Source organism: Drosophila sechellia, chromosome 2R, assembly GCF_004382195.2.
Source record: "Drosophila sechellia strain sech25 chromosome 2R, ASM438219v1, whole genome shotgun sequence".
Taxonomy (NCBI): domain Eukaryota; kingdom Metazoa; phylum Arthropoda; class Insecta; order Diptera; family Drosophilidae; genus Drosophila; species Drosophila sechellia.
In genome coordinates this window covers 15,505,918-15,533,054 of record NC_045950.1, presented here as the reverse complement: position 1 = coordinate 15,533,054, position 27,137 = coordinate 15,505,918, and the positions used below count along the sequence as shown (strand labels likewise).

Below are 27,137 nucleotides of genomic sequence, written 5' to 3'. Positions count from 1 at the left end.
AGTTTCTATAGTGGGCGTCGATGATAGCTGTGCCGAAATGTTAAGGTGGTAACACACTGTAAATTGGTTTTGTTATTATTTTTTATTTATTTTGTTATTCACCTCGTTTGTAACTGCTTTGCAAAGAAGTGGACTTGATAACATGGAAATAGGTCAGTCAATAGCTTATAATAAAAATGTAAAAATTGTTATTCACCGTTTGTTGTCGCTGGAATTTACAGGATCTACACTATTATCAATGTAATTAACAATGTAAATAATAATTTACCTTCGAATTCTGCTTTGTGGTTCCTTAATTAAAAGGAAACTTTTTAAAGTTTGCTTACATCTGGTGCTTATTTTTAAGCTCAACAAGATCGTACTGCAAGATATCTTTTCAACTGAGTTTAATGTGATAAATTGTACCAAAATGTATTCCTTTTCAATAAATTTTTCAACTTAGCTACTATCTTTCGATTAAACTTTGTATAAATTTGAATGATATTAATTATAACTTAACGTTATGTCGGCAAGTGGTATGTTTTTGGTGTATTAGCACACTAAAACGGGATTTCCTTTTCATTCTGTATGGCCACACTGCTGCCATCGTATAAAAGCCCGCGCTCTCCAAAGCGACTGCACTAATTTTACCAAGTGTGTGAAGCGGACAGTTTGTGTTGTGTTCGACTGCTATAAGCGAAAGATAATTTTAAGTTAAAAGTTCAAAAACCTAAAACAAATAAAAAATGAGGGAAATCGTTCACATCCAAGCTGGTCAGTGCGGCAACCAAATCGGCGCCAAGGTAAGTTTTCACATTTGAATTTTCCATTAATTTTCCATCCAGAGTACAGTTGCCAAAATGGCGTCATTTTTGCACGACTTCGCTGTCCATGTGGCAAAAATTTGTATTGAGGCCGGCATTTTCACACTCACACATTTGCATTTATGTATACCAAGTTGTGTGCGTGTGTGTACGAGTGGTCTTTTTGAGTCCCGGCATCTGTGTTTGTATATACCGCATATTTGTCCGCTTTCGCAAAGATGCTTGAAATTTGTTGTTCTACTCTGGCATTTGGGGTCCAAAATTTAGAACGAAAGTTTGTTACGCCCAAATTTCCGATCGATATAATGTTTTAGGGCCATTGACATTCGCATATGTACTTCGTGCACATATGTATGTACATATGTAAGTAATTATAGTTGGGTGTGTCTGCAATTACACCGACGCTGGTGGCTATGTGTATGCCTGTGTGCGTGTTGCATGCATGAGTCATTTTCTCTTGGGCGAAAGACTTTCATAGTTTTTCACCGGTTGTGAAAGCCATTTCACTGCCCAGATGGTGAAGGGTACTTTTCTATCGTCAAAACACGATAGCTTTTCTACACGCACACAAGAGTTTGCTGCTCATTTGTATGTGTGAGCGTCGGCCGGTTTTTTCATTTTATTTTTTTTTTTTGCCGCTATGCGTCTTCTAAAGAGAAAACATGACGTCATTTTAACCTAAAATGGCTGAACCGGTCGTCGTTGAACGGTTCGCAGAACGTATAAGAGTTGATCTTATACATAGATGGGATATAAGTATGTAGATATATGTACGTAGGCTGCATTAGCTGTTCTATCGATTTTCATGCATTCCACACTCTGCTGCCTACTTCAAATTGCGCTACTCTAGCGACTTCTCTATCTTATCATGGAATGAAACAATTTTCTATTTTTTATTCATGACTATAGTATACGCAGATTTCGGTTCTCTTTCGGCCATTATGTGCCAAAACGAAACTTTACTTTGAGCAGTAGGAATTGGGAGTCTGCAAGGTGAGATGATGACCTTACATAGAGGAATTTGCCATCTGTTTGTCTCTATCCCAGTTTCCTCTCGCACACAAACACAACGAAGCCGAGAAGGGCGGTGCTGCACATGCGTGTGGGATAACGGGGCACAGGACACGAAGGTGATGTTGATGATGACGTATCTTTCTAGTCCTTGCCCGAAAAATCAATACCCACATCCTGGGCATGGGCCCATAAGCCGAAAACAACCCTCGGAAACGCCTTAAAACCCGAGCAGCTGCAACATCAGAATTGTTGTGCCCCAAGTATGGGTCTCAATATCTCTCTCTCTCGCTTTCGACCCGACCGGCTTACAAATGTGTATTTCTATATTTATATATACACTCTATATACATAGAATCAGGTATGACGGTGCCATTTCGCTAAACGAGTGTCAACCACGCATTTCCTCCAATACCAGTGTAGCGACTTATTTCGGTTAATTGTTTTTATTTGTTTACGCGACATAAACAACGACCATCGCAAAAAGTTCAGGTGACGTAATGCCCTGAAAAACAGACGATTTATGCGCCAGATGGTCGGTAGTTGGAGCACTAAGCTGCAGTTTTAACCTCTCAGCAAACAGACAACGCCAACGCCTCTCTCCAAGTGGTACCAATTGCTCCTCCCACTCCTCCTCCGTTTCCGTCTTGCAGAGACGAGAGTGGGTCGCGAGACCCGAACAACCGGTGATGTAAGCCGCATCGGAAGCAGGGGGCTTTTTGGGGTGGCAAACCCCGGCTCTGAGGTCGCCGGCATTGCGTGGGGGCAGCACGTAGACATATAGACAGACAGATAGTAGTCATACAGCTCAGTTTCAGCCCACGCCCGAAGATTCGAGTAAGATCGGTTGGCGGAACGCAATGACAGCTGCGCCTCGAGATCCGAAACGAAAACCCACGCCAGATGACGTTATCGTTGGTGTGGCGATGGTGCTGCTGGTCGTGGTGGTGGAAACGCACCAAAAATGGCAGCGAATAAGTTATGTTAATCGGAGCTCGGCCCATACACAGAGTTTATGATGGCGTACATGGGTGGCCTAAACCGCGTAGCCGAGCCCAAACATGTGTATGTACAACGGCTGAGCCCATTTATTCCAATCAATAAAGAGTTATATATAGACTGACTTTCCATAACCCAGCACACATTTCGTTTGAGAAGGTTTCTGTATCGAAGGTATCTGTATAAGTTAAAAGAAAAACAAGAAAATAAGATCGCCTTTCACATGCATCAACTTTCACTGGGCATGGAAGGAAATTTTAAGCAAATTACTTGAAGAATTGGAAATGAGTTTCAGTGATTAGTAAAAGTTTTCTTCAACTGCTCTTGTGCAAATAAAAGTTAGTGTGGATAGTGTGGAGCTATCAAATATATACTAGCTATATATATTTCGTTTTACTTGTTATTTGTAGCAGATGGTCTAGGCTTTGAGAAGTTTTACTACCATTGATTTTGTGTGGTGACTCATTTGCAAGTCATTCATACATTTTCTTAAGACTGAGTTAGAAAACACCCCCTAGAAATCGATTTTCCTGCTGACTAATGTTCATAAGAAATTTTGTACAGCACCTGCAAGTCCTAATCCCACTAATCCCAAATTCTTTACTTCCATTTCTCATTTGCAGTTCTGGGAGATCATCTCCGATGAGCATGGCATCGATGCCACCGGCGCCTACCACGGTGACAGCGACCTGCAGCTGGAGCGCATCAATGTGTACTACAATGAGGCGTCCGGTGGCAAGTACGTGCCCCGCGCTGTCCTTGTCGATCTGGAGCCCGGCACCATGGACTCCGTGCGATCGGGACCTTTCGGCCAGATCTTCAGGCCCGACAACTTTGTGTTCGGCCAGTCGGGTGCCGGCAACAACTGGGCCAAGGGTCATTACACAGAGGGTGCTGAGCTGGTGGACTCAGTGCTCGATGTTGTCCGCAAGGAGGCCGAATCCTGCGACTGCCTGCAAGGCTTCCAACTCACACACTCCCTTGGCGGCGGCACTGGCTCCGGTATGGGAACCCTGCTGATTTCCAAGATCCGCGAGGAGTACCCCGACAGGATCATGAACACATACTCGGTTGTGCCGTCGCCCAAGGTTTCGGACACCGTTGTGGAGCCCTACAACGCCACCCTGTCGGTGCACCAGCTGGTCGAGAACACGGACGAGACCTACTGCATCGACAACGAGGCTCTCTACGACATCTGCTTCCGCACCCTCAAGCTGACGACACCCACATACGGTGACCTGAACCATCTCGTCTCCCTGACCATGTCCGGCGTAACCACCTGCCTGCGATTCCCCGGCCAACTGAACGCTGATCTCCGCAAGCTGGCCGTCAACATGGTGCCCTTCCCACGTCTTCACTTCTTCATGCCCGGCTTCGCTCCCCTGACATCCCGAGGCTCCCAGCAGTACCGCGCCCTCACCGTTCCCGAGCTGACCCAGCAGATGTTCGATGCCAAGAACATGATGGCCGCCTGCGACCCACGCCACGGACGCTACCTTACCGTCGCCGCCATCTTCCGTGGACGCATGTCCATGAAGGAGGTCGACGAGCAGATGCTGAACATCCAGAACAAGAACAGCTCCTACTTCGTCGAATGGATCCCCAACAACGTGAAGACCGCCGTGTGCGACATCCCGCCCCGTGGTCTGAAGATGTCGGCCACCTTCATTGGTAACTCCACCGCCATCCAGGAGCTGTTCAAGCGCATCTCCGAGCAGTTCACCGCTATGTTCAGGCGCAAGGCTTTCTTGCATTGGTACACTGGCGAGGGCATGGACGAGATGGAGTTCACCGAGGCCGAGAGCAACATGAACGATCTGGTGTCCGAGTACCAGCAGTACCAGGAGGCCACCGCCGACGAGGACGCCGAGTTCGAGGAGGAGCAGGAGGCTGAGGTCGACGAGAACTAAATTCGAATCGGAAATCAATCGAATTCTCGATCAATGTTTTGCGAAAAAAAATGAAACGAGAACAAATGAATTCAGTTGTAATAGATTTGTTCTCTTAACAACGTAATCAATAAAGTCGGATCCAATTTTGTTCACAAGTCTAAACAATTATGGTTTTTGTGTGGGGGTTTCTTATAATTAATAAGAGAGATATTAATCATTTTACCAGCCTGTGATTGCCAGACGACTGCGTTTTGTAGTCCAAGAAAGCTGATGGTATTCATGTTAATAGGCTCATTAATGTAGGTTTTGACAAAAGCGAAGTATTTGTACATTGTTTTACATTTTCTCACTGTATTATTTGAAGCCGCAAATTTATGTTTATTTAATCGGGGTTTCTCTTCCAGCTAAAAACAATAGAAACCATGTAACCACAACCATGTTTTGGACATGGTTATGTTTTGATGATTGATAATTTCATTCACATTAGTTTATTTATAGACTCTTTTATTTATTGACAATGATTTGCTCTACCTACCTCAACTTTCGAGCAAATGCAGCATAAACAAAAGTAGTTCGCCCTTGAAGAGGACATGACATGATAATTTCAGCGTAGGTAGTGGGCCTACGTACCATTGTGGTTCAGTCGGCCTTGTATGCAATAAATCTAATTAATATATATATTTTATGATAGACTTAAAGCTACGGTTTCCCACACACGATTTTCATGAAGGTGGAGTGTGAGTTTTTTGTTTTTATTCAAAACTTCAAAATCCACTTTGCATGTGTCATAAATATGAGTCATGTATCATAACCTTAATTCACTTTAATAAGCATAATTAGTTGGTTGGAATAGCTCTATTAACTACTTCTGCGGAGCAGATTTGAATGCGCAAATATATAAATAAAATATTAAATGCACAATTAAAGTGTGGTCATATAAGAAAATAAATTATTAATATTTAGCAGAGATTAAAATTCATTGCTTAATAAAAATTATTGGCTAATTTTATAGTTTTATGGTTTTTATCTTTGAATTACACATTTTCGATCTAAATTTAGATGCAAAATAGGAAGTAAAATATAATTTTGCAATAAAATATTTAAAAATCGATAACTTATCGATTGACAACACTGCGCTGCCAGGGCCGCCAAAAACAGTGTGCACAGTGTGTATTGATTGCGTGTGTGTGTGTGTACCGTGCGGCCGTGTGTGGGTGTCACTGACTGATATTTGACAAGTAAGATAAAATATAAATATTAGGGCTATTTTCGCGATCCGTGCTAATCTCATCAACGATTTGCCGCCCCCCACTCAGATGATAGCAATGGACGAGCAGCGCGGCGACAAGATCTACGGCGGATGCGAGGGTCCGGACGCCATGTACGTGAAGCTGATTTCCTCGGACGGCCACGAATTTGTCGTCAAACGCGAGCACGCTCTCACCTCCGGCACAATCCGGGCGATGTTGTCCGGACCGGGTCAGTTTGCCGAGAACGAGGCCAACGAGGTGCATTTCCGGGAGATACCGTAAGTAGGGTGGCTCCACCAAAGGCACAGCCAAGTTGCTCCATCGGCAGCGGTGCGCTCACCTGCACGGCGACCAGTCTGTGTGACCTAATGACCGGCGACAAATTTGCACAGATGTACGGTACATAGCCAAGATGTATGCAGTTACATGGGTGCATGCATGTACGTAGAGCACACCCAAGTAAAGTCCACGGATTACAGATCGTTCGGTATGATTCAAATTGGCCCGTTTTACACGTAATCTCGGGCACAACTGCGCGCATTAGATTAGCACACAGTCCGGCATCGATTGCTGCTACAAATCAGATTGATGGTGTTAATTCCGTGTATATTCTGATTGATCTGCACCTAAACTCTATAATAGCAATCAAAATGTAGGGTTTCTATAAGAAAAAAGACAATCAACTCCCAACTCATAACTTCTTTAGCTAAACCAGCTTATAAATTTTAATGCTCTAGAATTCGTGCATTTGTGTTCTGTCTGTTTAAGCATTATTGTTAGAGTGGTAGTCATATACTATCAAAAGTCGTTTCTTTAACATTAACATTATTAATTCGTTTCAGATCCCACGTCCTACAAAAGGTCTGCATGTACTTCACCTATAAAGTGCGTTACACCAACAGCTCTACCGAAATACCCGAATTCCCGATCGCTCCGGAGATCGCATTAGAACTTTTGATGGCGGCTAATTTCCTAGACTGCTAAAAACATAATATTGGTTAATTTGAATTTACATTATTTACAAGTGAACGAAGGAGGGCCAGACTGCGTAAAGCTTAATTCGCCCATGTTAATTTGGTAATGAAACGAGAAGATCGTCCCTGCGAGAAAATAAATTTCTGTTGATTTCCTAAACGATCAGTTTTGTAATACGCTTTTTTCGAAAAACATTTCTTTTTATTAAACATCAAGACAAAAGTGCAGAGCGTCGCATTTCTATTTGGAGTGCTTGGACCTGGATTTGGCGGCATTTTTGTTGTTCAGCATGGCGAAACGCATTTGCTGGATGAGCCATTGGACACCCTCGCCCAGACCTTCGCCGGAAATAGCGCTGCTGGAGCAGATGTGCCAGGGTTTGTCCTTGATGTTCTCCAATCTGAGAGCTGCACACGGATGATATATTATAAGCAACATGTAGTTATTAACTTTTGAGTAACTTAAAAGAAGGACCTGCTGCTATTTTCACACTGGACAGCGAGTCCTCCATGTCCATTTTGTTGCCGTAGAAGAGAATTGGCACAATTCGGTTGCACAAGTCCGGATGCTGCAGCACCAGATCCAACTCATCCTTGACCACCACTAAAATTGAAACATTGAGCCATGGGCGGGCGTTGTTAATTTGCATATTCAATACCGAATCTCATCCGATCGCTGGAATCAATGACGTAGATGATGCCGTGGCAGTTCTTAAACTGGTGTTCCCACAGATTCCTGTATCGCGTCGCACCGGACATGTCGATTGCCTTTATGGAAACACCTGACATGCCTGCTCCAAGGGCACATATGTATATAGTCATAGTTGATGATTCCACTGCAACTTACTGTAGAACTGTTCCACCATGAAGCCAACTGTGGGCACCACAATGGATGTCTGTTCGCTGGACTTTTTGAAATGATTGATTATCGAGGACTTTCCACTGTTGTTCAGTCCCAGCACCAAAATGGTCATCTTATCCTTTTTAATCTTTATCAAATCGGCCAAATTGTGCAACATTCCCATTTTACTGGCGGACGGGCATAAATTTTATTTTGTTTACGGCGATTTTCCTGACGTGTTTGGCCCTGCAAAGGACTCTCAATTGCCATGGCAACCCGCTTGGTTTTGGCATCGATTTATTGAAACTTATGGCCACCTTCAACTTTGGCTGCCGCATCCGATTCGTTTGACCCGACGAATTTTCAAGTTCACCTAAGGCGTGACTTTGAGTATTGGTTCGATTACAAAAGTAGGGGGATTACCCATCATGCCCAAGATGGAATTGTTTTGGCCGTAAGCACACCTGCACTGAACTAAATGAATAGTAAAGGATTTGTGAGCAACATACATAGAGATTAGGCTTTAGGATTTCATAAAATAAATGATCATGGGACTCAACTTGTAGAAAAAAAAGGAATTTGTTGCTTTTCTTACAAAAGTTTTCTCATTTAAATGATTAAACTGCTTGGCATTTTGATATTTACAATTGATTGCTTTAATAATAGTACAATAAATGACTTTAAAATTTGCCAAATGAATAGTAAACTTTCAAATCCTTAATGCCTGTCACTGATATCCAAATATTTTCGTCCAGACACTACATCCATTAACAAGACGTTGGTCTTGATAGAACCTATAACCGGTTAAGGAATCCCAGCAATGGTTTCTTGACAAATAACTCCAATCACGATCCACTTAGTTGAAACTATTGGCGATAAATAATGTTGATCAGAACTACGGGTTTTACGTGTTGACACAAGCCAAGGTTTATTGTAGAATTCTTCTTAAAAAACATGGTTACGGATAGAGCTCCTCTACTTCTTGGTGTTCAAGATGATACCATCGTATTTCTGCTGGAACCACTTCATGGCATCCTCCTTGGTGAGGCGGTGCTGGAAGCCGACAGTGCCGGACTTGCGCTTCCTGTGGTTCACGTTGTAGCCTGCAAGATAAACCAGAGTAGCAGATAAGTAATCAACGTTTTTCGCAATCCAGGAGACGCTGTCGAAATTGTACCGTGTGGCCTCGCATGGAATGTAGCAAGTCCAACTAAGCACATCTTCTTTGCTTTGCGCACATTCACTGAGCATCAGAGCCTCGATTGGCAGAGATACCTAATTAAGTGCGCGATTCGAAACGTAGGAGACAGATGCTTACCAGGGCGGCCGAGGACGACGTAGAAGTCCAGACCATAGATACCGATGGAGGGATCGTACTTGATGCCCAGATCGATGTGTTCCTGGATGCCGAAACCGAAGTTGCCGGTGGAGGAGAAGTTCTCCCGACGCAGCTCGTACTCGCGCACCTTCAGGCCACGCTCCAGAATCTCCTCGGCCTTGGCGCCGCGCACCGTGCAGTGGACAGCGATCTTCTCGTTACGGCGAATACCGAACGAACGGACCGTGTAGCGGGCCTTGGAGAACACTGGCTGTTGGCCAGTCAGCTGCTCCAGCACCTGTTGACATGCTCTTGTTAGCCAGTGATCATGGTTATGCTGCATCTGGGTCTATCTTACCTTGGCGGCACGGGTCAGCCTGTCACCGGACTCGCCCACGCAGATGTTCAGGCAGAGCTTGCGGATGTGCAGATCCCTCATCGGGTTCTTCGCGGGATCGCGCTTGATCTTCTTGGTAACAGCCTGAAAAACAACCAAGGAAACTCGTCACTTCTTGTGCTGCCATCGTAAACACACAGCGTACAACTTTTGCATGACAAAAATATGGTTGAAAATATGTCGATGCGTGCAGCAATTGTGGTTAAACCTACCGCCATTGTGGTATGTAGGAGTGAAAGCTGCTCACAGGTATCCCTCGCTACAAATAAACGATTTAAAAGTGGTTAAATAAAAATATCGGCAAAAAAACGCGGAGCACTCACCGGAAACTTGTAAGAAAAGAAGGAAAGGTTAGTGTGGCCGCGCTGAAGCGCACAAATGAACCTAAAAAACGCACGACACGTGCTGTTGTCGTGCTGTTATCGAACTATCGTGCTGTTGTGCGCACGGCCTTCCATCACTAACAGGTTAACAGGGCAAATAGTAAATAAATGGGGTATTCCCTAAACTGTTAATCACTAAAATTGGTTTATTCAATTATTTCGTTGAATGCTGAACAGTAAATATGGCAGATAATTGCGATTATTTGATTGTGCGGATGTTTAAAAGAAGACCTATAAAATGACTTTAAAGTAGCTTGATTTGATAATGGTTTACTTGGCATTATTGGCATGGAACGGAAAATCCAATAAAAATAAAATAATATTTGAAATATGACCCGCTTATCTTATTCATTTATCTCATTTATTTCGCATTAAGCCCATTAGTTAAGTAATGCATCCAAATTAATAAAAAAGGCACTTTTAGTGATATTAATTGAAAAACTTGAAGTAAACGTCAATAATTGTTTATTTGAATTATTAATTTTAGCAATAATGTGTATTTCATTGAAGAATTCCGTCAATCCGTATGTAGAGCTTAGTCGATGGACTTCATCTTGCAGAGGAAGTTAATCGGTAGCAACTTGATATCCTCGTTAATCCTGCAGACGAACACATCGCCATCCTTGGACAGCACTCTGCCCACGGACTCGCGGTCATCGCCGTAGATGATCTTGAATTCGTCGCCATTGCTTGGTAGCACTGGCGCCAAGTGCTCGCTGACGATGGACACACTGCGATCCTCCTGGCGCAGGAATACGGAGCACACACCGTTCGAAACGGTGCGGATGATGCCCGTTTGACCAACAAGATCGGTGTCGTCGTGCGTGTGAATGCGAACTTCAATGTCTGTGGTACACCAGTCGCCCATCGAGGAGTCCAGACTGGCTCCAGGTGTCTGGGGATTGTACGGCGACTGCGGTATGCCACCCGGAGTATTCGGTGAATAAGTCGATGGCGACGGGGTGTTCATGTAGCCAACGGGATACGGCGACGGAGCAGGACTGGGGCTGGGATTGAATGGACTGTAGCTTCTGTCCGATCCATACAGAGTGCCAGGAGTTTGCGGGGCAAACTGGGAAGTCATTTGATAGCCGGGGGTACCTTTAAGATTCGATAGAGTTACAATACGTCAAGAACAATGCGCAACCAAAGTAATTACTTGGATTGTATCCAGGGCTGGGACTGGGCTCCTCAAGGGAGTAATCGAAATCGTTGTTCCTGGCCGGCGTTGTGTTTGCCGTGGGATCCCAAGCGCCATGTCGTGGTGTCATGCTGCCATCGTGCGATGGTGTCATTGTGCCATAAGGAGTACGAGTATCCGTATCCCAGTTGGGCGTCTGGCTTCCCACCAACGGAGTTTTCGATCCGGCAGCGGTATAACTGGGAGTCTGGGCACCGTAGCCGGGAGTGCGAGCTGGGGTGCGTCCATATGTGGAGACACTGCCCTCTTTTCCGGTGACTCCCACAATGGCAATGTGATTCCGGTCCACCGAAATCGTCTGGCATGAGGTATGCAGTTCCACACGAGCCGTGCTCTCGGTGGCATCCTTCACAATTCCCACGGCGCCCTTGTAAGGTCCACCACTAATCTTAATGGTTTTACCCAAGATCTCACGGTCACGGGTCACTCGGAAACCACCTCGTCCACCACGGGCGCCACCACGAGCTCCACGACCAGCGGATGGATGCATGGGCGATTGAATGCGCGGCGACATAAATCCTAGGCCGCCCACCATGCCGGCATTACTAACGTTCGTCTTGCTGCCTCCAGCCAACTGCAAATGCCTAGTCTTGCACACAAAGATTCCACCGTTCTCCGTGTACATACGGCAATGGAGAAAGGCCAGACTGCGGTACAAATGCTTGATCTCGCCGGAACGTCCCTGAAAGGTTTTGACTTTAAAGATGCTACAAATTGGAAAAAATCAAATAACTTACTGCATGGGGTCCCTCCATCACCTTGACTACATCTCGCCGGCGAATCTGGTTCTGATCTGCATCCAGAGCCACCGTATGGCGGTTCTCCTTTCGCTTGTGCAATGCAGTTGGCTTGCACTCGATGCACTTGCCATTCATGCCCAAGACATGGAAATTCTCCCGCTCCAATCGCACTATGACACCCACATTCTGGGAGCTGTTATGATACTTATACTTATAAAGTCTGTTTCACAAGTTATTACATTCGTAAACTCACTCCAGTTGCACCATATCTCCCCATTGAAACTGGCCGAGACAGTCCACACCTGTGGCCACATCCGAGCACAGTTGCAAGTCCCTTGGCAGCACCTCCAACTCGTGATTGGTAAGATCGGAGACGAGCACCACTCTTGTAGGCTCGACGCGAATAATGAGACCAGTTTCGCCTTCGTAACGACCAGCCAACACTCTGGCGTGATCTCCTGTCTTGAAGTATTTGCGCAGCTCACTGGCTTTGAAAATCAAAGGATCCTGCAAAAATCACTTGTTTAATTACTCGATCCTTCTTTTCTTTTGTAATACACACCTTTAAATCTTGATGTTTAGGCATGACAGTAATCATGGTGCCGTCAATAGCCACAATCTTGGCCTGCAAGTTTTCCAAATCTCCCACGCAGACTTCCACATTGTCGCCCATTGAGAATGAGTGAGCCATAGTGGGATCATCCTTCACGGTGCCCATTATTTCCAAGTTTACCTCTGAATAAGTAAATTTCCAGGTTAATATGAACACAAGCTGGTCGAACTTTCATATCTTACCTTCCGGAGATTCTTCAAAGCGTTCTAGCTCGGCTAAAGTGGGCTTTACACCGTCCGAGAGAATGGCCGACATGGTAAAGTTCTTATAGAGAAATCCCTTTCGCGAATACCGATTTCCCTCGAAGAGCAGGAAATCACCATCTGAGTGTACTTCACCTCCAATTGCCCTAAACAAAAACGTAGTTTAGGTCTTGAGCGAAATCAACTCCAATGGTAATACATACCTTACGGCCTCTGGATCAAAAGGTTTAGCTGCTGGGCGGCGTTTCTTCTTGCGCTTGTTATCGTCACTCTCCTATTGAATGCATACAATTATAGATCTCATTACACTTTATTAAATGTTTATGATCACCCTACCGTTGCTGTTGTTCGCAAGGCTCCTCGCATGCGTGTGTAGTCAATGCGAGGAAGCAACTTAAGATGTACTTGGTTCTGGGCCAGATCCACGTAGTCCACCTGGGCGATGTCGTCCTTGTAGAGACCGCGCTTCAAGCGCACCCATTGCTTCACTTTAAGGCCAACCTGCTCCTTAACCACCTTTAGCACATCCGTCATCTCCTTGATGGGCACCATTTCCTGCTTCCATTTGCCCATCCGAAGATTACCCACGTTATCAATGCAAGTTTTAACATGAGTCTGCTTGTAGGCCTCCAGGTAAATGTATCCCTTGACGCCCTCTGGTGCAATAATAGATTTGATTTGCAATGGATCGTCTGTGTTCAGGTAGGTTAAGTACTTTCGCATCAGAAGAAGCGCTGTGGCCTTCTCCTCGCCTATGCGACATTTCACCATCCACAAATTGGGATCCCTGCGCGGAGTACATAGAATAAAATGGTTGCCATTTGGTAAAGATATGGAAACTCACTTGATGCCGGGCAATAAAGTTTGTTGGGTAATTTCGTCTGACATCTCTTCACCGCCATCTCCAAAGTGGCGTTTTGCAATGGACTCATCGGCGTACTTCTTACGGAGGTACTCCTCTATCTCGTCCTCCTTTTGAGTGCTAGAATATAGTAAACATATTAGGCTGAGACCGGGTACTATCCTAAGCTTCAACTTACTCCCAAAGGTTTGTGCCTCGTCGACGAATTTCAATATCCCTGGCTGTGGGACCCAGCTCATCAATCTCGTTGCCCACAATGCCAATTTCATTGGCACCCTCTTCCCACTCGTCATCTTCATCGACCTATAGTTTAGGGAATAATTATAGTTATATATGGAAAAAAGTATACGTTTTATAAAGACTCACTTCATCGTCCACTTCAGCCTCGTCAATGATGAAGCCACCAAAACGCTCCTTCTTTTTCTTCTTCCTTGGGTGATCGTCGTTCTCCTCCTCATCGTACTCCTCGGAATCGATGTCCTCGCCTGGCGGCTCCTCCTCCTCCTCGCCAGATTCATCGCTCTTTCCGCGATTGTCTCGTCTCTGTGGAGATTCCGAGCCAGATCTAGAGTGGCCCGATTGGGAGCGTGATCTGGACCTGGAAACGGAGCGAGATCCCCTGGAACCGGACCTGGAACGCGATCTTGACTTGGAGCGGGCACTCCGTTGCGACTTGTTGGAAATGGATCCATCTTCGGAGCCACTATCCGACATATTACTGACTTCCGAGTCCGACATTATGGTCTATGTGTCCTAAAGGCAAACAAAGAAATGTGATAACAATCCATTTGATATGGCAAGAATGCACATACATTTAGGAGCACCCCGCCACTTTTTATATGCAGGTGCTCTTGCGGACAAACGAACATATTCAAGTAAATTTTGCGAATAAATAAACTTCATTGGATGTTGATCTTTTCTTTATTCCATTGTTATATGATGGAACTGGTTAGAATGCCATATCTTCCTTTCTTAAGTTTTTTTTTCTTCTTTAACACGAAATTTGTAAACGTGTGCGAGAGCAACGAAGCAAAATCAGTGGTTTTCATATCTTCAACTATTATTCACAATATATCCTGGAGTATATGCATTTTATATTTGCAGCGAAGATTTAATAAATCTAGTACTTACTATATCCTTTATGTTTAATTCGATTTGTTCGTAGCAAATTGTGCAAAAGCAAAAAAGTAATCCTTTACACGCCAGTGGTGAGACAGTCGTACATCTGTTGTTATCGATTGCTTGCGTTAGAAAAGTTAATACCAAAGTAGGAACTAGTTCCGTGAACTAATGGTTGTTCAGAAACTCAAAATTAAATTATTATAAGTAAATAATATAAAGTATTTACTCCGCTATAAAAAGATAAATTTAAAAATTGCAAATAAATGTTTAATTCCACAGACGATGTGTAGCGCTCCAGTGAACCAGTTCCAATTCGGGAACAGCCCAGGTGGCTTATTATCAGCAGAAGGATTCGGTCACACTGGCTACTACGGAGAAATAAGTAATCATATTTTTAAAAATACCCATTACTAGCTGATAAAAGCCAGCGGGCAAGCACAATTCCATAACCTGAATCGACTATGTGGCGTTAAAGTAAAAACAGCGCAAGGTTCACCGTGCAATTCACTCAATAACCATATCAACCCCACACATCTGGCGCAGACTGTATGTATAAACAGATGCACATACGGGGATGTGCATGTGTGTGCCCACTACCACCTACCGCATTTCCATAAACTGAGAGTTTGGCAATAACGACGAATCTCTCGCTTTCCCGACCAGATTAAAGAATACGGTTATATAGCCCGCCGATCGACGGCCCGTAACTCTGGCGTCGGCAGAGAGTGGGCGTGCAAGTGGGTTTCTCGGAGCAGTAAGGTGTGGTTCCACAACACCAAAAAGCAGACGAAGCGAAAGAAAAAAACAAAAAAAAAACACAGAACTTGGTGGTGGGAAAGTCTATCTTCTTTTCCACCTGTGAAGATTTGCAGGAAGTCCGCCAGTTAGCTAGTTATTGTGTCATGCAATCGATATCCGCCGTAACATATGCTTCTGGTATCTCAGGTTGAAACCTCTATCCGGAATCGCCCACTGTGCGGTAACTGTGGACCATGAACACCGCGGGAGCCACCAGTCAACCGCCGCCCACTAAAAATGAGAGTCAGTTATGCTCTTGCCCCCCCTACCACCACACCATAAAACTAAATGAAATCTATTTCCCCGCCAGTTCACTCCGAGGAGTATCTCATCCACGTGCATATGCCGAACAAGAGCTTCAAGGCTGTTCGGTTTAATGTCAAGGAGACCGTTTTCCATGTGATCCGGCGCACCGTCGAGGATCTGGGCACGGATGGACGGACACCCAGCATTCAGCGATATGCCTGCCGCATGCTCAACATGATTACCAAGGAGGTGATCTGGCTGGCCAGGAGCACTTCGATGCAGAAGGTTCTCTCGCACATCCTGACGCCCGGCTGCTCAAACGTCGACTGTCCTAACAACCAGTCGGAGTTGGATGAGGTTCTATTGGAGCATGGAAGAAGGATCACCGACAACAGAGTGTGGCGTGTGGAGCTCAGAGTGCGCTACGTGCCAAATAATATTCAGGAGCTCTTTGAGGAGGACAAGGCCACATGCTTCTATTACTTCAATCAGGTGAAAGAGGACTTTATCCAAGCGAATGTCACATCCATCGACACTGAAGTGGCGGTGCAACTGTGCTGTCTGGGCATTCGTCATTATTTCAAGAACATCACCGTGAAAGCACCAGACAAAAAGCAGCACATTGACTACATTGAAAAGGAAATCGGATTTAAAAGTTTTCTTCCTCAATCTGTGATAGCCACATCAAAGCCAAAGAATCTTAAGAAACTGATCCAAGTCGGTTACAAAAAGGTCTACAATTACAACGACATTGAGTACTTGACGCGGTGGGCATTCCTAAAGTTTAAAGTCACGTGTCCCGTTTATATATCGTTTCTTGTTACAGGTTCTTTGATCTTCTGAAGAATATTTATTTAACGAACTTCGAGCAGTTCTCGGTAACCCTGAGCTCGGCGTGGAATATTTCTGGAATTCTACACGTCGGCCCTCACATTGGTAATTACTTCACAGGAGTGCAAAAAATACCTTGCTAATCATATTTTGTACTTTTAGGAATCTCGTACCAGACTCATCCTCAGGCCAGCTTGAAGAACGTGGCTCAGTTTAAAGATGTGGTCTCTATTAAAACGTGTACTTTACCAAAGGAAAAACTGTCCAAGTCTGGCGAGAATACCACGGAACCAGAGCTTCAGAACTTTAATTGCAACTGCCAGAAGATTAAAACCCAAATAAAAATATCAGCTTCCAACAATGTGGAAGATTTGGTTATAACGTGCAATGGTATTAATGTGAGTTTGCAGTGTAGAATTATCCGTATTACCTATTTTAACGCTTATTTTAATTATCTGCAGACCGCTGAGAGTATTGCTGACCTAATTGACGGCTACTGCCGGCTGTTATCAAAAGACCTAGAGTTCACGATTTGGCATCGAGAGACAAACGCGTCGAACGAAGATAGCGCAAAAGCATTGCCCAATGATGCGACGCTGGGGTCCAATAAATCAACTTCAAGTCAGGGAAAACCGATGTTGACCGATGATTATGCCGAGATTGGATTATTGGAGGGCGAGGGCGACTACTCTACGCCCACCGTTCGGAATTATGAGTTGGATAGAGCCCTAATTACGCCGAGCGCCAAAATTGGTGTGGGACAGTTTGGTGATGTGTATGTCGGCACGTATACGATTCCGAAACTGGGCAAGGGCAAGAACTCTGCAGGAAATGGAAAAAATAGCAATAGTGACCAAAGAAATGCCGATTCAAGGCCAGATGTTATACAAGTGGCGATAAAGACATGTAAAGCTAACGACGATCCAGAAAAAACCGAAAATTTTCTTGCCGAAGCTTGTAAGTTGTACACTTACGTGTAATTTGTTTGCACTTTCTTAAGACTCAAATTTTACTTTCAGATATTATGCAAAAATTCGATCATCCCCATATTATTCGCTTAATCGGCATTTGCAGCGTAATGCCCATTTGGATAGTTATGGAATTGGCCAAACTGGGTGAACTGCGAGCATACTTAAAGACAAACAGCGAAAGGTGATACTGAAGCATTAATAATTAATTTGATTTTAATAACTTTATTGTTTTGATTAGATTAAGCCACGGTACTCTACTGAAGTATTGCTATCAGCTATCGACTGCTCTCAGTTATTTGGAATCCAAAAAGTTTGTTCACCGAGATATAGCGGCGCGTAATGTACTAGTCAGCTCACCAACATGTGTTAAGGTAATATTTAATTCACATTTGCGTTTGACTGAGATTTTCTAAGTTGATTTTAAACTTGCAGTTGGCTGATTTTGGATTATCACGTTGGGTTTCCGATCAGTCGTATTATCACTCAACACCCACAGTTGCCCTTCCCATCAAATGGATGTCCCCCGAGTCAATAAACTTTAGAAGATTTACCACTGCTAGCGATGTTTGGATGTTTGGTATGTAAAATATGTGGCTAGCTATCTACTATTGCTAATCTTGTATTTATATTAGGTGTCTGCATTTGGGAAATACTCATGCTCGGTGTAAAGCCTTTCCAAGGCGTCAAGAACAGCGATGTTATATTGAAGCTCGAAAACGGGGAGCGTCTGCCATTGCCTCCTAACTGCCCGCCTAGGTTATATTCGCTAATGTCCCAATGCTGGGCGTACGAGCCACTTAAACGACCGAATTTCAAGCGGATCAAGGAAACTCTGCAGTAAGTTACCCTAAAATCTAAACTATACTTGATTAAACAGTATATTTTTTTATTTCTTAGTGAAATTCTGATTGAAGACAGCATTAATTCATCGGAGACACTAAAGCGGGAGCAACGAAAAGTGGCTTCCATGTCCTGGATTGGCAGTGATGACATCGACATTCCGCCATCGAAACCTTCAAGGGTGATGCACGATCCTGGTAATTACTTCTATTTAAGTAAACTTTTATATAAGTTTTCTAATGTTTTTATTATTTGCAGACATCACTGGTTTAATGCCTGAAACAACGGGGCTACCTCAGACTTATATTATTGCACAAAATCCCGCGGTGCTGGCTAAACTGATGATGGAGAACCAAAAACGAGGCATAAATCCAGCGGCGTACACCACACCAGCTTCGGTATTTAATACTCTAGCCGTAGGATTAGATGACACCAATCCGAATATTTCGCTTAAGACTACTAAGCTACCAGCAGCAGATTTGTTAAAACTTGACCCCATCGCAGAATCCGAAAGGCTTAGGTCCCAATTTTCAGCTAATAGCAGCGCTAGTCAAATGGCTAACCCCCTTACTGCTTCTGCTAACCCCCACGAATCCCTCAATTCACACCATGCAGGAATGTTTACGGGTAGTTTGCCTTCAAAGAGCAGCTTCGTCGTTTGCCCACCTCAAACAGAGGAACACATGCAAGCCGAAAACATTTCTAATCCGTCTGTGTCCAAGGTGTCCGGATATAGCCTATATGGGAGCCTGGAGAGGCACCCACCACCACCTGCAAAACCCATGCACTCCAAAGGTGGCAGCCTGGAACGCCACCAGTCATTGATGTCAGCCCAGAATCTTGTTTTCTACAGTACGAAGCCGCCACCAAACTGCACGAATACGGCAGAGCGATCGAGGAGCATGGAGCGGAACACTTACTTCCATGCCTATCGCCAACAGATGAAAACCTCTATTGAATGCGAAGCTCTTCCCGAGGAGATTTACGATTTCGGGGGCATCGGACTGAAGACTTGTGTGTCCGCTAGGCAGCAACCCAAGTTCAGCCCAATGGTTAATGTGCGACCAGCTGAACTAGGCCAAGTACAAAACACAGATTGCATGGGATTACAGCCGAATATCCCTGTATGCGGCACAATGGACTCCTTTGGAGTTATATCCCCACACAACTTGGACGAAAGTCTAAGACATCAGAGAGAAATGGAGCGTCAGTGGATGACTTCGGGACCACAGAGCATCACAGTTAATCCTAACATTTCCGAAGGAGCTGCTTGCTTGGCCACATTGCAAGCTGAAGCCATGGGAAATCAGGTTTGGGCCTATTGGACACGTTGGCAGCCAAGCTTTGCATATCCTTTTTATTTCCCTTCGTTTTTTTACTTTTATGCTAAAGAGCATTAGTCCTATATTTGTATTTAGTAACATTTTTAAGTTAACTTTGTTATTATTTAAGTTTTAGTTAAAATATTCCTGAAATCCTTGAGCCACGAGTAACAAATCCTCTTTATTTCCAGGGCATTCACAATGTTTTGGGCGAAAAACTACGACAACAGCAAAAGGATAGCAACAGCGATAGCGAATGGTTAATTCAAGAAGAATTGCTAGTGAGTACCAAATAAAGACTATTAAGGAAGTAGGTTTTATATCATACAATTTTCAGCGGCAGAGATCCTGCTCAATACCTCAAGGATCGCTCAATGATCATCAGGCACAAATGTTTAAGCTTGACTTCATGTCAGCTGGTCCCTCCAGTTTGCCGGACTGCTCGAACTCCAGTTCTCGACCTATGACACCAAATGCCAATCTCTCTTCACTGAAGTCGAACCACTCATCGGCAGATCATTTGTCCAGCTTGACATCTGCAGAAGAACAGATGGGTTCGAATGCCCGAAACCTTGGCAGTGCAGTTCCAAGACGACCACCTAACCGCTCAGATGACGAAGTTTATTGCGCCACCACACTGGTGGTCAAATCAATAATGGCGCTGTCGCAAGGTGTGGAGAAAGCGAATACCGAGGGTTACTTGGAATTGGTTAAGAACGTGGGCGTCAAGTTGAGAAACTTGCTAACATCGGTGGACAAAATATCTATAATATTTCCTGCACAGGCCCTCAAGTAAGCAAGTTCGTTGTTTATAAAGTTGATTAATTTAACGCTATTTGTTTATAGGGAAGTGCAAATGGCACATCAGGTACTTTCAAAAGACATGCATGAGTTGGTCTCAGCGATGCGATTGGCTCAACAATATAGTGACACAACGCTGGATTGTGAATATCGCAAGTGAGTGCTAACCACCGAAACTAATTTTGATATTCAAGAATACTAATTATGATTTCTTTTAAAGGAGTATGCTGTCTGCTGCCCATGTTTTGGCTATGGACGCCAAAAACCTGTTTGATGTCGTCGATTCGATACGTCAACGTTATCAGCATCTATTCCCGCCATCCGCCACAAAAGAAACAAGTTGTTCGTCAAGTTTTGAGTCGACTTCTGGATCTATTGTCGCAGAGCCAGTTAACGACCTTGGTTATATTAAGACTAGCACTTCTGGAGATTTGCTTCAAAACACAGGAATATATGATAATGATCTGCATCATAGCTTCAACTCGCAATTACAGTTGCAAAACCCAAAAGGAAGCATAGACTTAAGCGGCGGTGGTAGTCTACAACGAGGGATGAGCCTTGGTTTGGACACCACCAGGTCGACAAACGAGCCGTTGCGAATTGTTGAGGAGACCCTGGGCAGCCCGGGTGAACATATGTACTGCAATACGTCCGCCTTGCACGGCCACGCGTAATTCTAAAGCTTGTGTTTTTTTCTATGCGAAGATAGATATTAACTTAACGACCTAACTACTGTAAATACTTAATATATATCAGATTATGTATATCACTCGAACTATTCAGCGGATAATTCGCTTATCTACGTACGGAATATACATAGCTTTGAACATACTTACTCACTAAAAAGTTTGACGAGACCCCAACTCGGCCGGCCGCATTCTCACATCGTCATGTAGTCAAAATAATTTAAGAAACAAAGACACGTTTTTGAATAAAGATGGCTAGTAATAGTAATTTATAGATAATCTACTCGATCTAATACAACTAAAAATTAAATTCATAATCATTTCGGGTGTGTTTTAAGACATTTATATTGTGATTTATAGTTTACCATTATAGGCTTTACTCGGAGCTAATTATTTTGGTGCAAGGTTCAATCACAAAAAATAAAAAGATTAACTAAACAAAAAGCGTTGTTTCTTTTTTTCAGTAATTCGTGCAAGGTTTCGAAAGAACATTTTTTAACCATCCCAATAAGTAAAAAAATCTGAGAAAATACGGGGAAGGGAATTCTTTAATAAGTTAACATCGGCTCACGTTACAAATGCAAATCTAATAAATCTTTTTATTGGGTCAACAAGTCATTAAATTCGGTAACAACACCTATTGACATACAAACAATGACGTGATTATATTGGATGAAATCTTTTTCGGAAGTGAAGTTTGTTTTGTACTATATAAAGAAAATTATTGGAGATAGCCATTAAGAGATTCCATTTAAATATTTGTTCGAGTTGATTTGCTAGCTTAGATATATATCCTTTATGAATATATTGTGCGCTCTATCCACTCCTCCAAAGTAAAGGTGGCTGTTTCGTTCTTCTCGGTGTCGCGCTCCTTGAATATATCTAGAAAAAACGTTTACAATAGAATTTTCACTTATATAGATTAGGATCATTCACATTACCAATATATGTCTTGATTTTAACAGCGCACATGATGAAATCATCGAAGGCTATTTTGCCATCACGTGAGCCATATCGATGGCCCAAAACATTTAGAACACGATTGTTTAGATGATAGCCGGCAGAGTGGAGAGCCTCGCGAAGCTGGAATCCGGACACCCTGCCCGTATTCTCCACATCATAGACCTTAAATATGGCCTTCCATTTGGCGATTTCCGAGAGTAAAGTCTCGAACTCCTCGAATCCCAGTTTTCCTGACTTATCAGCATCCAACATGGCAACCATGGAGCGGCAAACATCCTTGGAAAAGCCATGAGTCTCATCCACAATTGCTGTAAAGATTTTTTTGTATTCTATTCGTTTTTAAAAGCGTAGATATATTATCTTACCATTTGCTGTTACAGGACCTCCATTCGCCGGATTGTCCCCTATCAGCCTCTTATTCGACTGATCATTCATTCCCAACTGCTCCTCGAATGGCGTGCCCTTCAAAAACGGTCCACAAATCAAGGACAAAAGACCACAAGCGCTAGCTCCATCTTCGCCAGGGCCAGCAGCCTGGGTCTCAAAAGCCATGTTATTGGAGAAACGATTGAAAACCACTGGTTTGGGTAAATCTGAAAGGAAATCGTTGTTTGAAACACCATGTGTGCAGTTTTTAATCTCGAGCCTTACCGTCTCTCATCGAATGGTCCAGAATGCGTTTCAATTCCATCCAATCCACCTCCATGTCCTTGCCGGCAATGCTGTCGAACAGGCGTCGCAAGCCCTCCTTCTGAGGATCGATAGGTTTGGGTGTTGGGAATCCTGGCGTAATCTTTAAAGCAAAATCTCTAATTAAGCGATCCCATTGACCACAGTTAACTTACCGTATCGGCTTTGCCGCCGTAACCCACATGATCATCATTCTCTCTAGATGGGAGTGAAAAGCGAAATGATTGACATTGAAGTGAATGGATAACAATTCGTTTATAGAGAAACAAATGGAATACAATACTATGTACAATACAAGGATTTCGAATGGCCTAATGAGTATTGAGAAGCAGATTTTCAAGATGAGCTTAATTTGTTGGGGTCCATTATCAAAAGTATGTTGTTGTGGAAGTTTCCTTTATTATTACTTTAATAAATATCTCGTTACATGACAAAAATACAATTTAAACAAGGGTTAAAAATAATCCGAAAAATTAAACTTTGTTAATATATTTCACTATGTTACTGCCACCCTTTTGATAACCGATAAATTAAGAAAATGGAACTATATATTAATCAGAATTATTCTTAACATGTAACAGACAGATGGACAGACAGACCGACATTACATTTGAATTTATCTAGAAGAAATATATTTCGAGTTTCTGGAATACTGCAGGCGTTAATCTCAAGTAAAAATATACATAAGAAGAGTGATTAAAAAATGGCATAACCAACTTATCTGTCAGGAATGTGTAGAGGGTAAAGAAACAAATCTAGTCAAACATTTACTAGCACTAGAGATTAAAGAATACTATAGTCACATACCACATGTTGCACGTAAGAAGCTTTTAGTTATAGAAACCCCTCATTATTTCTAATATACAAACTCATTGTCATTGTCTACTTGTACGCACTCCATGTTATTTTGAGTTTCTGAGAACACTCGAATGATGAACTCTCCCTCCTCGTTCGGATCGAAAGTTGAAGGCACAATCAGGTAGTGACCAGGAGGCAATTTGAAGCGAGCACACACCTAAATAAAAACGCAAATGTTGAGGGATTGAAACCATATCCTGAATATCCGTATACGTACTTCGCGGGTGTTGATAAAGTGCGGCGATCGTCCCACAGAAGACTTGTATCTGAAAAAGTTTAGACCCTGGGGACGGTTTTCCAGTTCGCGATCATTAAGGCTATAGATAGCGAAACCAATGGTCAGACACTCCATTCCCATATTGCGCTTCGATCTGCGATTCTTTTGCATTAAGGCCACGATGACGGTGCACTGTCCCTCTTCGTCTTCCTCATCAGGATCGACTAGGGTGATAATGTACTGGGGGTTATGCCAGAAGGTATCCAGGAAATTGCGGCAGCCACCAGCTGTAACACCGGGTGTCCATTCTCCCTCATACATGGACATCTCCCACTTTCGCTTGCCACTGTTCTGTTGGTCCTCGGTCAGCGAATCAGGCGACAAATTGCAAATCTGAATAAAGTAATGGGTTATGAATCATGAAATATTTCAGCAAGAAATGTTAATAGTCCTACCTCCACGCGATCGAAGTGGTTAAGAAAATCTTGGAAGGACATCCAGAACTCTCCGTCTCTGTCAAATGTTAGTCCAATCTCCGCCTTCTGTTCCTCGGGTATATAGCGCCATTCCGGTGAGCTATCACTCCATGGTCCATTCCACTCGGCCTCGTTGCCCCAAGGATTGCGCATTCTTATCATAGGGATCTTTCCCTGACGATTTGGCGTAACGATGTCAATAAGGCAAACCTGTTGAGATAAGTTTCTATTATTAAAAGTTCGCATCATAAAAAGTTTTCTAACAAACCTTGGTTATGGAGTAAGCGTGACCACGGATTAACCCCTGAGGAGTTTCGGCCTCTGTGACATTTGGATCAGGCTCAATTGAGCATCCCATCATGGAATTGCGTTCAGCTGCTTTTTGCAGGATGGTAAATAGATTGCCGGGGGCTTCTTTTAAATCGTACCACTCGGATACGCCGCCAGTAAAGTCCTCCATGGCCTCGCAAGTGCTGCCTCCCTTTAGTGCCTCGTAGGATCCGTGAAGTCTAGAAAGCATATATACATGAGTGGAACGAAAAGTATGTGAATAACGTTGTCCTACTTTGCATAAGCCTTCTCAAGCAGGGCGCTCCAGAACTCGTTCTTCTCCGTGGAGTGCATGTACATCAGCTCTCCATTATAAGTGGGCAAACGGTCATCAATGATCACATCAACCCATTTACCTTAAAATTTTAAATAAAATTGTAAGAGCATGAATAATGTTTTTTAATAACTAACCTACCATACTGCCAAAAGCGGAAATGGAAGATACCAGCATAATTCTCCTCGAAACTCTGTTCCGGTGGAATTACGCGGAAGAATAGGTTGGATTCCTGAGTTAAATTGGCTGTGGCAGCCAAGAGCCAACTGTAGATGTAAGCAATTATTTAAAACTATGAATTATTCTAGCTATGAAAATATAGATTTAATTCTTACCAGTCACCAAGCTCGCCTTGCTGGACATCAAAACGTGAATAACCCTCCACAAAAAACTGGGGATTCTCGGCGATTTCCTTTATAATTAAAGCATTTATACCTTCAGTTACAGGTAATATCAAAGTACCTAAAACTTACATGAGGTCTTAGCCATTCGATGTGACGATCTGGACGCCGGGAAAACTGAAGGGACTCGTTCGAAGCAGGGAAAAGTGGATCTTCGAAAAGGGAACCGCTGGCCAGGCAGCTGTTCAATATTGTCTCATAGTCCTGCACCTCGGAATAGGGTCCCAGGTTCGAGCTCTTCTCTCCCAGCTAAAAAATACGAGCTATTAGTGATATGAATCTAACAAAATTGATATACTTGAGTAAGAGTATTATGTATGTACACGATAAAGTTGTGTAATGGAGTTGTATAAACGATGATGCGTTTTACACTTTACATGCGAAAGAAAAAGAAAACGAGGACAACACAGTACGACACTTTGGCAGCGCATTATCCTTGGAATGGAATTATGTCAATGCCATAAGGATGACGGGAGTAGGTACTTACGTTCCCATAGTACAACGTACTACTACTTTGAGATTGCAATGGTTGCTAATGAGTGGAATGTATATGTATTTGTTAACATGCATATGTAGATTTCAATGGATTGGTTTCTATGTTTGTTTAGTATAGTATAGCCCCCTGTAAATAAGTGATGATAACCCGGTGGGTCAACTTACAACTCTCATATTCTTGATGCTGGGCAGAACCCTCTTGGTGTCGGCCTCCTTCTTGATGAATATCTCGTTGATCACCGATCCGACCACTTCCTTGGCCGCTCCCATTGCAGCCTCTCCAGCTGCGTTGAGGAACTCCTGTCCCGCTTGCCTCAAGAATCCCCTCAAGTCGTCCATCGTGCAGATATCTGAAAGTATAAATATGTATGTAGTTTAATGTCAGTTGACAGTGTAAGGTGCCGCTTCAGATTAAAAACCCATTAATAAATATTTATTGTTCAAACATTTGATGTCTAGTTAGCAACATCCAATATTTATATCGCCCATATTTACTTATAAGCCTCGCGGTGAAATTAAAAGCACACCCAGAGACATAAAAATGGTTTAACGAGCATTACAGAATCGTTAGTATTCCCAGTGTGACTGGAAGTCCGGCTAAATGAAATTACTTTAATTCACGCAAACTGAAATTATACTTTGGAGACAAGAATGTCTCGGTTCGCACCCAAATATAATTCAAATGTTTCTACATATACAATGCTGAATTTATATACATATAGTCCCGTATATATGCTATATTGTGTGACATCATTCGGAAGCATGAGAATCTCTAGTGACTTAAAGGGTGTGCGCCATTCGGGAGATTGAGCTTCGTTTCTTATCTATATTAAGCCGGGATATTGACATTGACCCACGGAACTACTACAAATGCACATATAGGGTATATATTTCTGTGACAATAGTAAATTGGCCTTTAATTGGGGCGAAATATGCTAGATGGGCTCCCATCTGTTATTGTATTTGCGAACATTGGTAATTCCACGGCGAAACCAAAACAGGTTTGGTAATTAATGCATTCTTCTGGCCTGGCTCATTCCCGTGACCACCATATTTTCGTAAAGAATAGTAGATTCGTCATAAGCACTTGATATTTCTAATACTATATATATTTGCCCATTTCCCAACGGACCTTGATTGGCCGAGAGAACGATTTCCGAATCGAATCACGCACTTTCACTCCCCAAAACCACAGCACAACAATAAAGTAACGGAACCGCGTACCTTCACCACACGGAGATATTTACTCACTACAAATATTTATATCTGTAGCTCAACACCTTACTGCTATCGAATGTTTTGGTATTTATGCTTATCGAAGTATTTGTG

General features: G+C 43.3%; 7 protein-coding genes across 11 annotated transcripts; 3 read left to right on the top strand and 4 right to left on the bottom strand.

Annotated features, from left to right (window-relative positions):
* The first annotated feature begins 618 nt into the window (after window positions 1-618).
* LOC6609946 (tubulin beta-1 chain) lies at window positions 619-4,780 on the top strand. The gene is made up of 2 exons (XM_002034556.2): window positions 619-782; window positions 3,437-4,780. Exons 1-2 carry the CDS (start codon window positions 726-728, stop codon window positions 4,721-4,723), a joined length of 1,344 nt encoding a protein of 447 aa, XP_002034592.1. The 5' UTR covers window positions 619-725; the 3' UTR covers window positions 4,724-4,780.
* A 1,059-nt stretch (window positions 4,781-5,839) lies between these two features.
* LOC6609945 (elongin-C) lies at window positions 5,840-7,092 on the top strand. Its single transcript, XM_002034555.2, has 3 exons — window positions 5,840-5,943; window positions 6,022-6,233; window positions 6,798-7,092. The coding sequence occupies exons 2-3, from the start codon at window positions 6,022-6,024 to the stop codon at window positions 6,937-6,939; spliced, it is 354 nt and encodes a 117-aa protein (XP_002034591.2). The 5' UTR covers window positions 5,840-5,943; the 3' UTR covers window positions 6,940-7,092.
* Window positions 7,093-7,128: 36 nt separating this feature from the next.
* Window positions 7,129-8,021, bottom strand: LOC6609944 (ADP-ribosylation factor-like protein 6). 2 transcript variants are annotated; one of them, XM_032716498.1, is made up of 4 exons: window positions 7,777-8,021; window positions 7,589-7,720; window positions 7,396-7,533; window positions 7,129-7,337 (listed from the first exon to the last, which is right to left on the bottom strand). In XM_032716498.1, the coding sequence occupies exons 1-4, from the start codon at window positions 7,952-7,954 to the stop codon at window positions 7,171-7,173; spliced, it is 615 nt and encodes a 204-aa protein (XP_032572389.1). In that variant the 5' UTR covers window positions 7,955-8,021; the 3' UTR covers window positions 7,129-7,170. The 2 variants fall into 2 exon arrangements, with proteins under 2 accessions (XP_032572389.1, XP_002034590.1); XM_002034554.2 differs by having other exon boundaries at window positions 7,405-7,533; window positions 7,777-8,020.
* Window positions 8,022-8,666: 645 nt separating this feature from the next.
* On the bottom strand, window positions 8,667-9,804 carry LOC6609942 (60S ribosomal protein L11). Its single transcript, XM_032716499.1, has 4 exons — window positions 9,698-9,804; window positions 9,447-9,569; window positions 9,089-9,386; window positions 8,667-8,873 (listed from the first exon to the last, which is right to left on the bottom strand). Exons 1-4 carry the CDS (start codon window positions 9,701-9,703, stop codon window positions 8,746-8,748), a joined length of 555 nt encoding a protein of 184 aa, XP_032572390.1. The 5' UTR covers window positions 9,704-9,804; the 3' UTR covers window positions 8,667-8,745.
* A 541-nt stretch (window positions 9,805-10,345) lies between these two features.
* On the bottom strand, window positions 10,346-14,721 carry LOC6609941 (transcription elongation factor SPT5). The gene is made up of 12 exons (XM_002034552.2): window positions 14,619-14,721; window positions 13,854-14,240; window positions 13,666-13,790; window positions 13,470-13,607; window positions 12,962-13,412; window positions 12,829-12,899; window positions 12,605-12,771; window positions 12,372-12,544; window positions 12,063-12,316; window positions 11,807-12,002; window positions 11,028-11,751; window positions 10,346-10,969 (listed from the first exon to the last, which is right to left on the bottom strand). The coding sequence occupies exons 2-12, from the start codon at window positions 14,223-14,225 to the stop codon at window positions 10,404-10,406; spliced, it is 3,237 nt and encodes a 1,078-aa protein (XP_002034588.1). The 5' UTR covers window positions 14,226-14,240; window positions 14,619-14,721; the 3' UTR covers window positions 10,346-10,403.
* Window positions 14,722-14,974: 253 nt separating this feature from the next.
* LOC6609940 (focal adhesion kinase 1) lies at window positions 14,975-21,383 on the top strand. 3 transcript variants are annotated; one of them, XM_032716493.1, is made up of 16 exons: window positions 14,975-14,991; window positions 15,555-15,650; window positions 15,718-16,420; window positions 16,480-16,589; window positions 16,647-16,882; window positions 16,946-17,441; window positions 17,504-17,636; window positions 17,694-17,826; window positions 17,888-18,032; window positions 18,088-18,292; window positions 18,353-18,492; window positions 18,554-19,605; window positions 19,809-19,898; window positions 19,955-20,409; window positions 20,464-20,574; window positions 20,639-21,383. In XM_032716493.1, the coding sequence occupies exons 2-16, from the start codon at window positions 15,602-15,604 to the stop codon at window positions 21,090-21,092; spliced, it is 4,512 nt and encodes a 1,503-aa protein (XP_032572384.1). In that variant the 5' UTR covers window positions 14,975-14,991; window positions 15,555-15,601; the 3' UTR covers window positions 21,093-21,383. The 3 variants fall into 3 exon arrangements, with proteins under 3 accessions (XP_032572384.1, XP_032572383.1, XP_032572385.1); XM_032716492.1 differs by lacking the exon at window positions 14,975-14,991 and having other exon boundaries at window positions 15,012-15,650; XM_032716494.1 differs by lacking the exon at window positions 14,975-14,991 and having other exon boundaries at window positions 15,602-15,650; window positions 18,554-18,693; window positions 20,639-21,092.
* Window positions 21,384-21,634: 251 nt separating this feature from the next.
* Window positions 21,635-27,089, bottom strand: LOC6609939 (calpain-A). 2 transcript variants are annotated; one of them, XM_032716495.1, is made up of 15 exons: window positions 26,941-27,089; window positions 25,974-26,158; window positions 25,386-25,562; window positions 25,248-25,324; window positions 25,054-25,178; window positions 24,874-24,994; window positions 24,577-24,817; window positions 24,288-24,518; window positions 23,833-24,225; window positions 23,654-23,772; window positions 22,913-22,955; window positions 22,719-22,860; window positions 22,433-22,660; window positions 22,046-22,375; window positions 21,635-21,986 (listed from the first exon to the last, which is right to left on the bottom strand). In XM_032716495.1, exons 2-15 carry the CDS (start codon window positions 26,145-26,147, stop codon window positions 21,901-21,903), a joined length of 2,487 nt encoding a protein of 828 aa, XP_032572386.1. In that variant the 5' UTR covers window positions 26,148-26,158; window positions 26,941-27,089; the 3' UTR covers window positions 21,635-21,900. The 2 variants fall into 2 exon arrangements, with proteins under 2 accessions (XP_032572386.1, XP_032572387.1); XM_032716496.1 differs by having other exon boundaries at window positions 27,033-27,087.
* Between the last annotated feature and the right edge of the window lie 48 nt (window positions 27,090-27,137).

Coding starts and splice junctions, on each gene's coding strand:
- LOC6609942 (XM_032716499.1), bottom strand. Junction 9,387..9,446: donor GGCTGACCCGTGCCGCCAAG/GTAAGATAGACC, acceptor GCATGTCAACAG/GTGCTGGAGCAGCTGACTGG. Junction 8,874..9,088: donor CGTCGTCCTCGGCCGCCCTG/GTAAGCATCTGT, acceptor TTTATCTTGCAG/GCTACAACGTGAACCACAGG.
- LOC6609941 (XM_002034552.2), bottom strand. CDS start 14,225: ATGTCGGACTCGGAAGTCAGTAATATGTCGGATAGTGGCTCCGAAGAT. Junction 12,772..12,828: donor TTTGATCCAGAGGCCGTAAG/GTATGTATTACC, acceptor GTTTTTGTTTAG/GGCAATTGGAGGTGAAGTAC. Junction 10,970..11,027: donor CAGCCCTGGATACAATCCAA/GTAATTACTTTG, acceptor CGAATCTTAAAG/GTACCCCCGGCTATCAAATG.
- LOC6609939 (XM_032716495.1), bottom strand. CDS start 26,147: ATGGACGACTTGAGGGGATTCTTGAGGCAAGCGGGACAGGAGTTCCTC. Junction 25,325..25,385: donor TCGAATGGCTAAGACCTCAT/GTAAGTTTTAGG, acceptor TTAATTATAAAG/GAAATCGCCGAGAATCCCCA. Junction 22,661..22,718: donor GGACCATTCGATGAGAGACG/GTAAGGCTCGAG, acceptor ATTTCCTTTCAG/ATTTACCCAAACCAGTGGTT.
- LOC6609946 (XM_002034556.2), top strand. CDS start 726: ATGAGGGAAATCGTTCACATCCAAGCTGGTCAGTGCGGCAACCAAATC. Junction 783..3,436: donor GCAACCAAATCGGCGCCAAG/GTAAGTTTTCAC, acceptor TCTCATTTGCAG/TTCTGGGAGATCATCTCCGA.
- LOC6609945 (XM_002034555.2), top strand. CDS start 6,022: ATGATAGCAATGGACGAGCAGCGCGGCGACAAGATCTACGGCGGATGC. Junction 6,234..6,797: donor GTGCATTTCCGGGAGATACC/GTAAGTAGGGTG, acceptor AATTCGTTTCAG/ATCCCACGTCCTACAAAAGG.
- LOC6609940 (XM_032716493.1), top strand. CDS start 15,602: ATGAACACCGCGGGAGCCACCAGTCAACCGCCGCCCACTAAAAATGAG. Junction 17,637..17,693: donor TTAAAGACAAACAGCGAAAG/GTGATACTGAAG, acceptor TGTTTTGATTAG/ATTAAGCCACGGTACTCTAC. Junction 18,493..18,553: donor AAGGGTGATGCACGATCCTG/GTAATTACTTCT, acceptor TATTATTTGCAG/ACATCACTGGTTTAATGCCT.
- LOC6609944 (XM_032716498.1), bottom strand. CDS start 7,954: ATGGGAATGTTGCACAATTTGGCCGATTTGATAAAGATTAAAAAGGAT. Junction 7,721..7,776: donor CATGGTGGAACAGTTCTACA/GTAAGTTGCAGT, acceptor CCCTTGGAGCAG/GCATGTCAGGTGTTTCCATA. Junction 7,338..7,395: donor AATAGCAGCAGGTCCTTCTT/TTAAGTTACTCA, acceptor ATCCGTGTGCAG/CTCTCAGATTGGAGAACATC.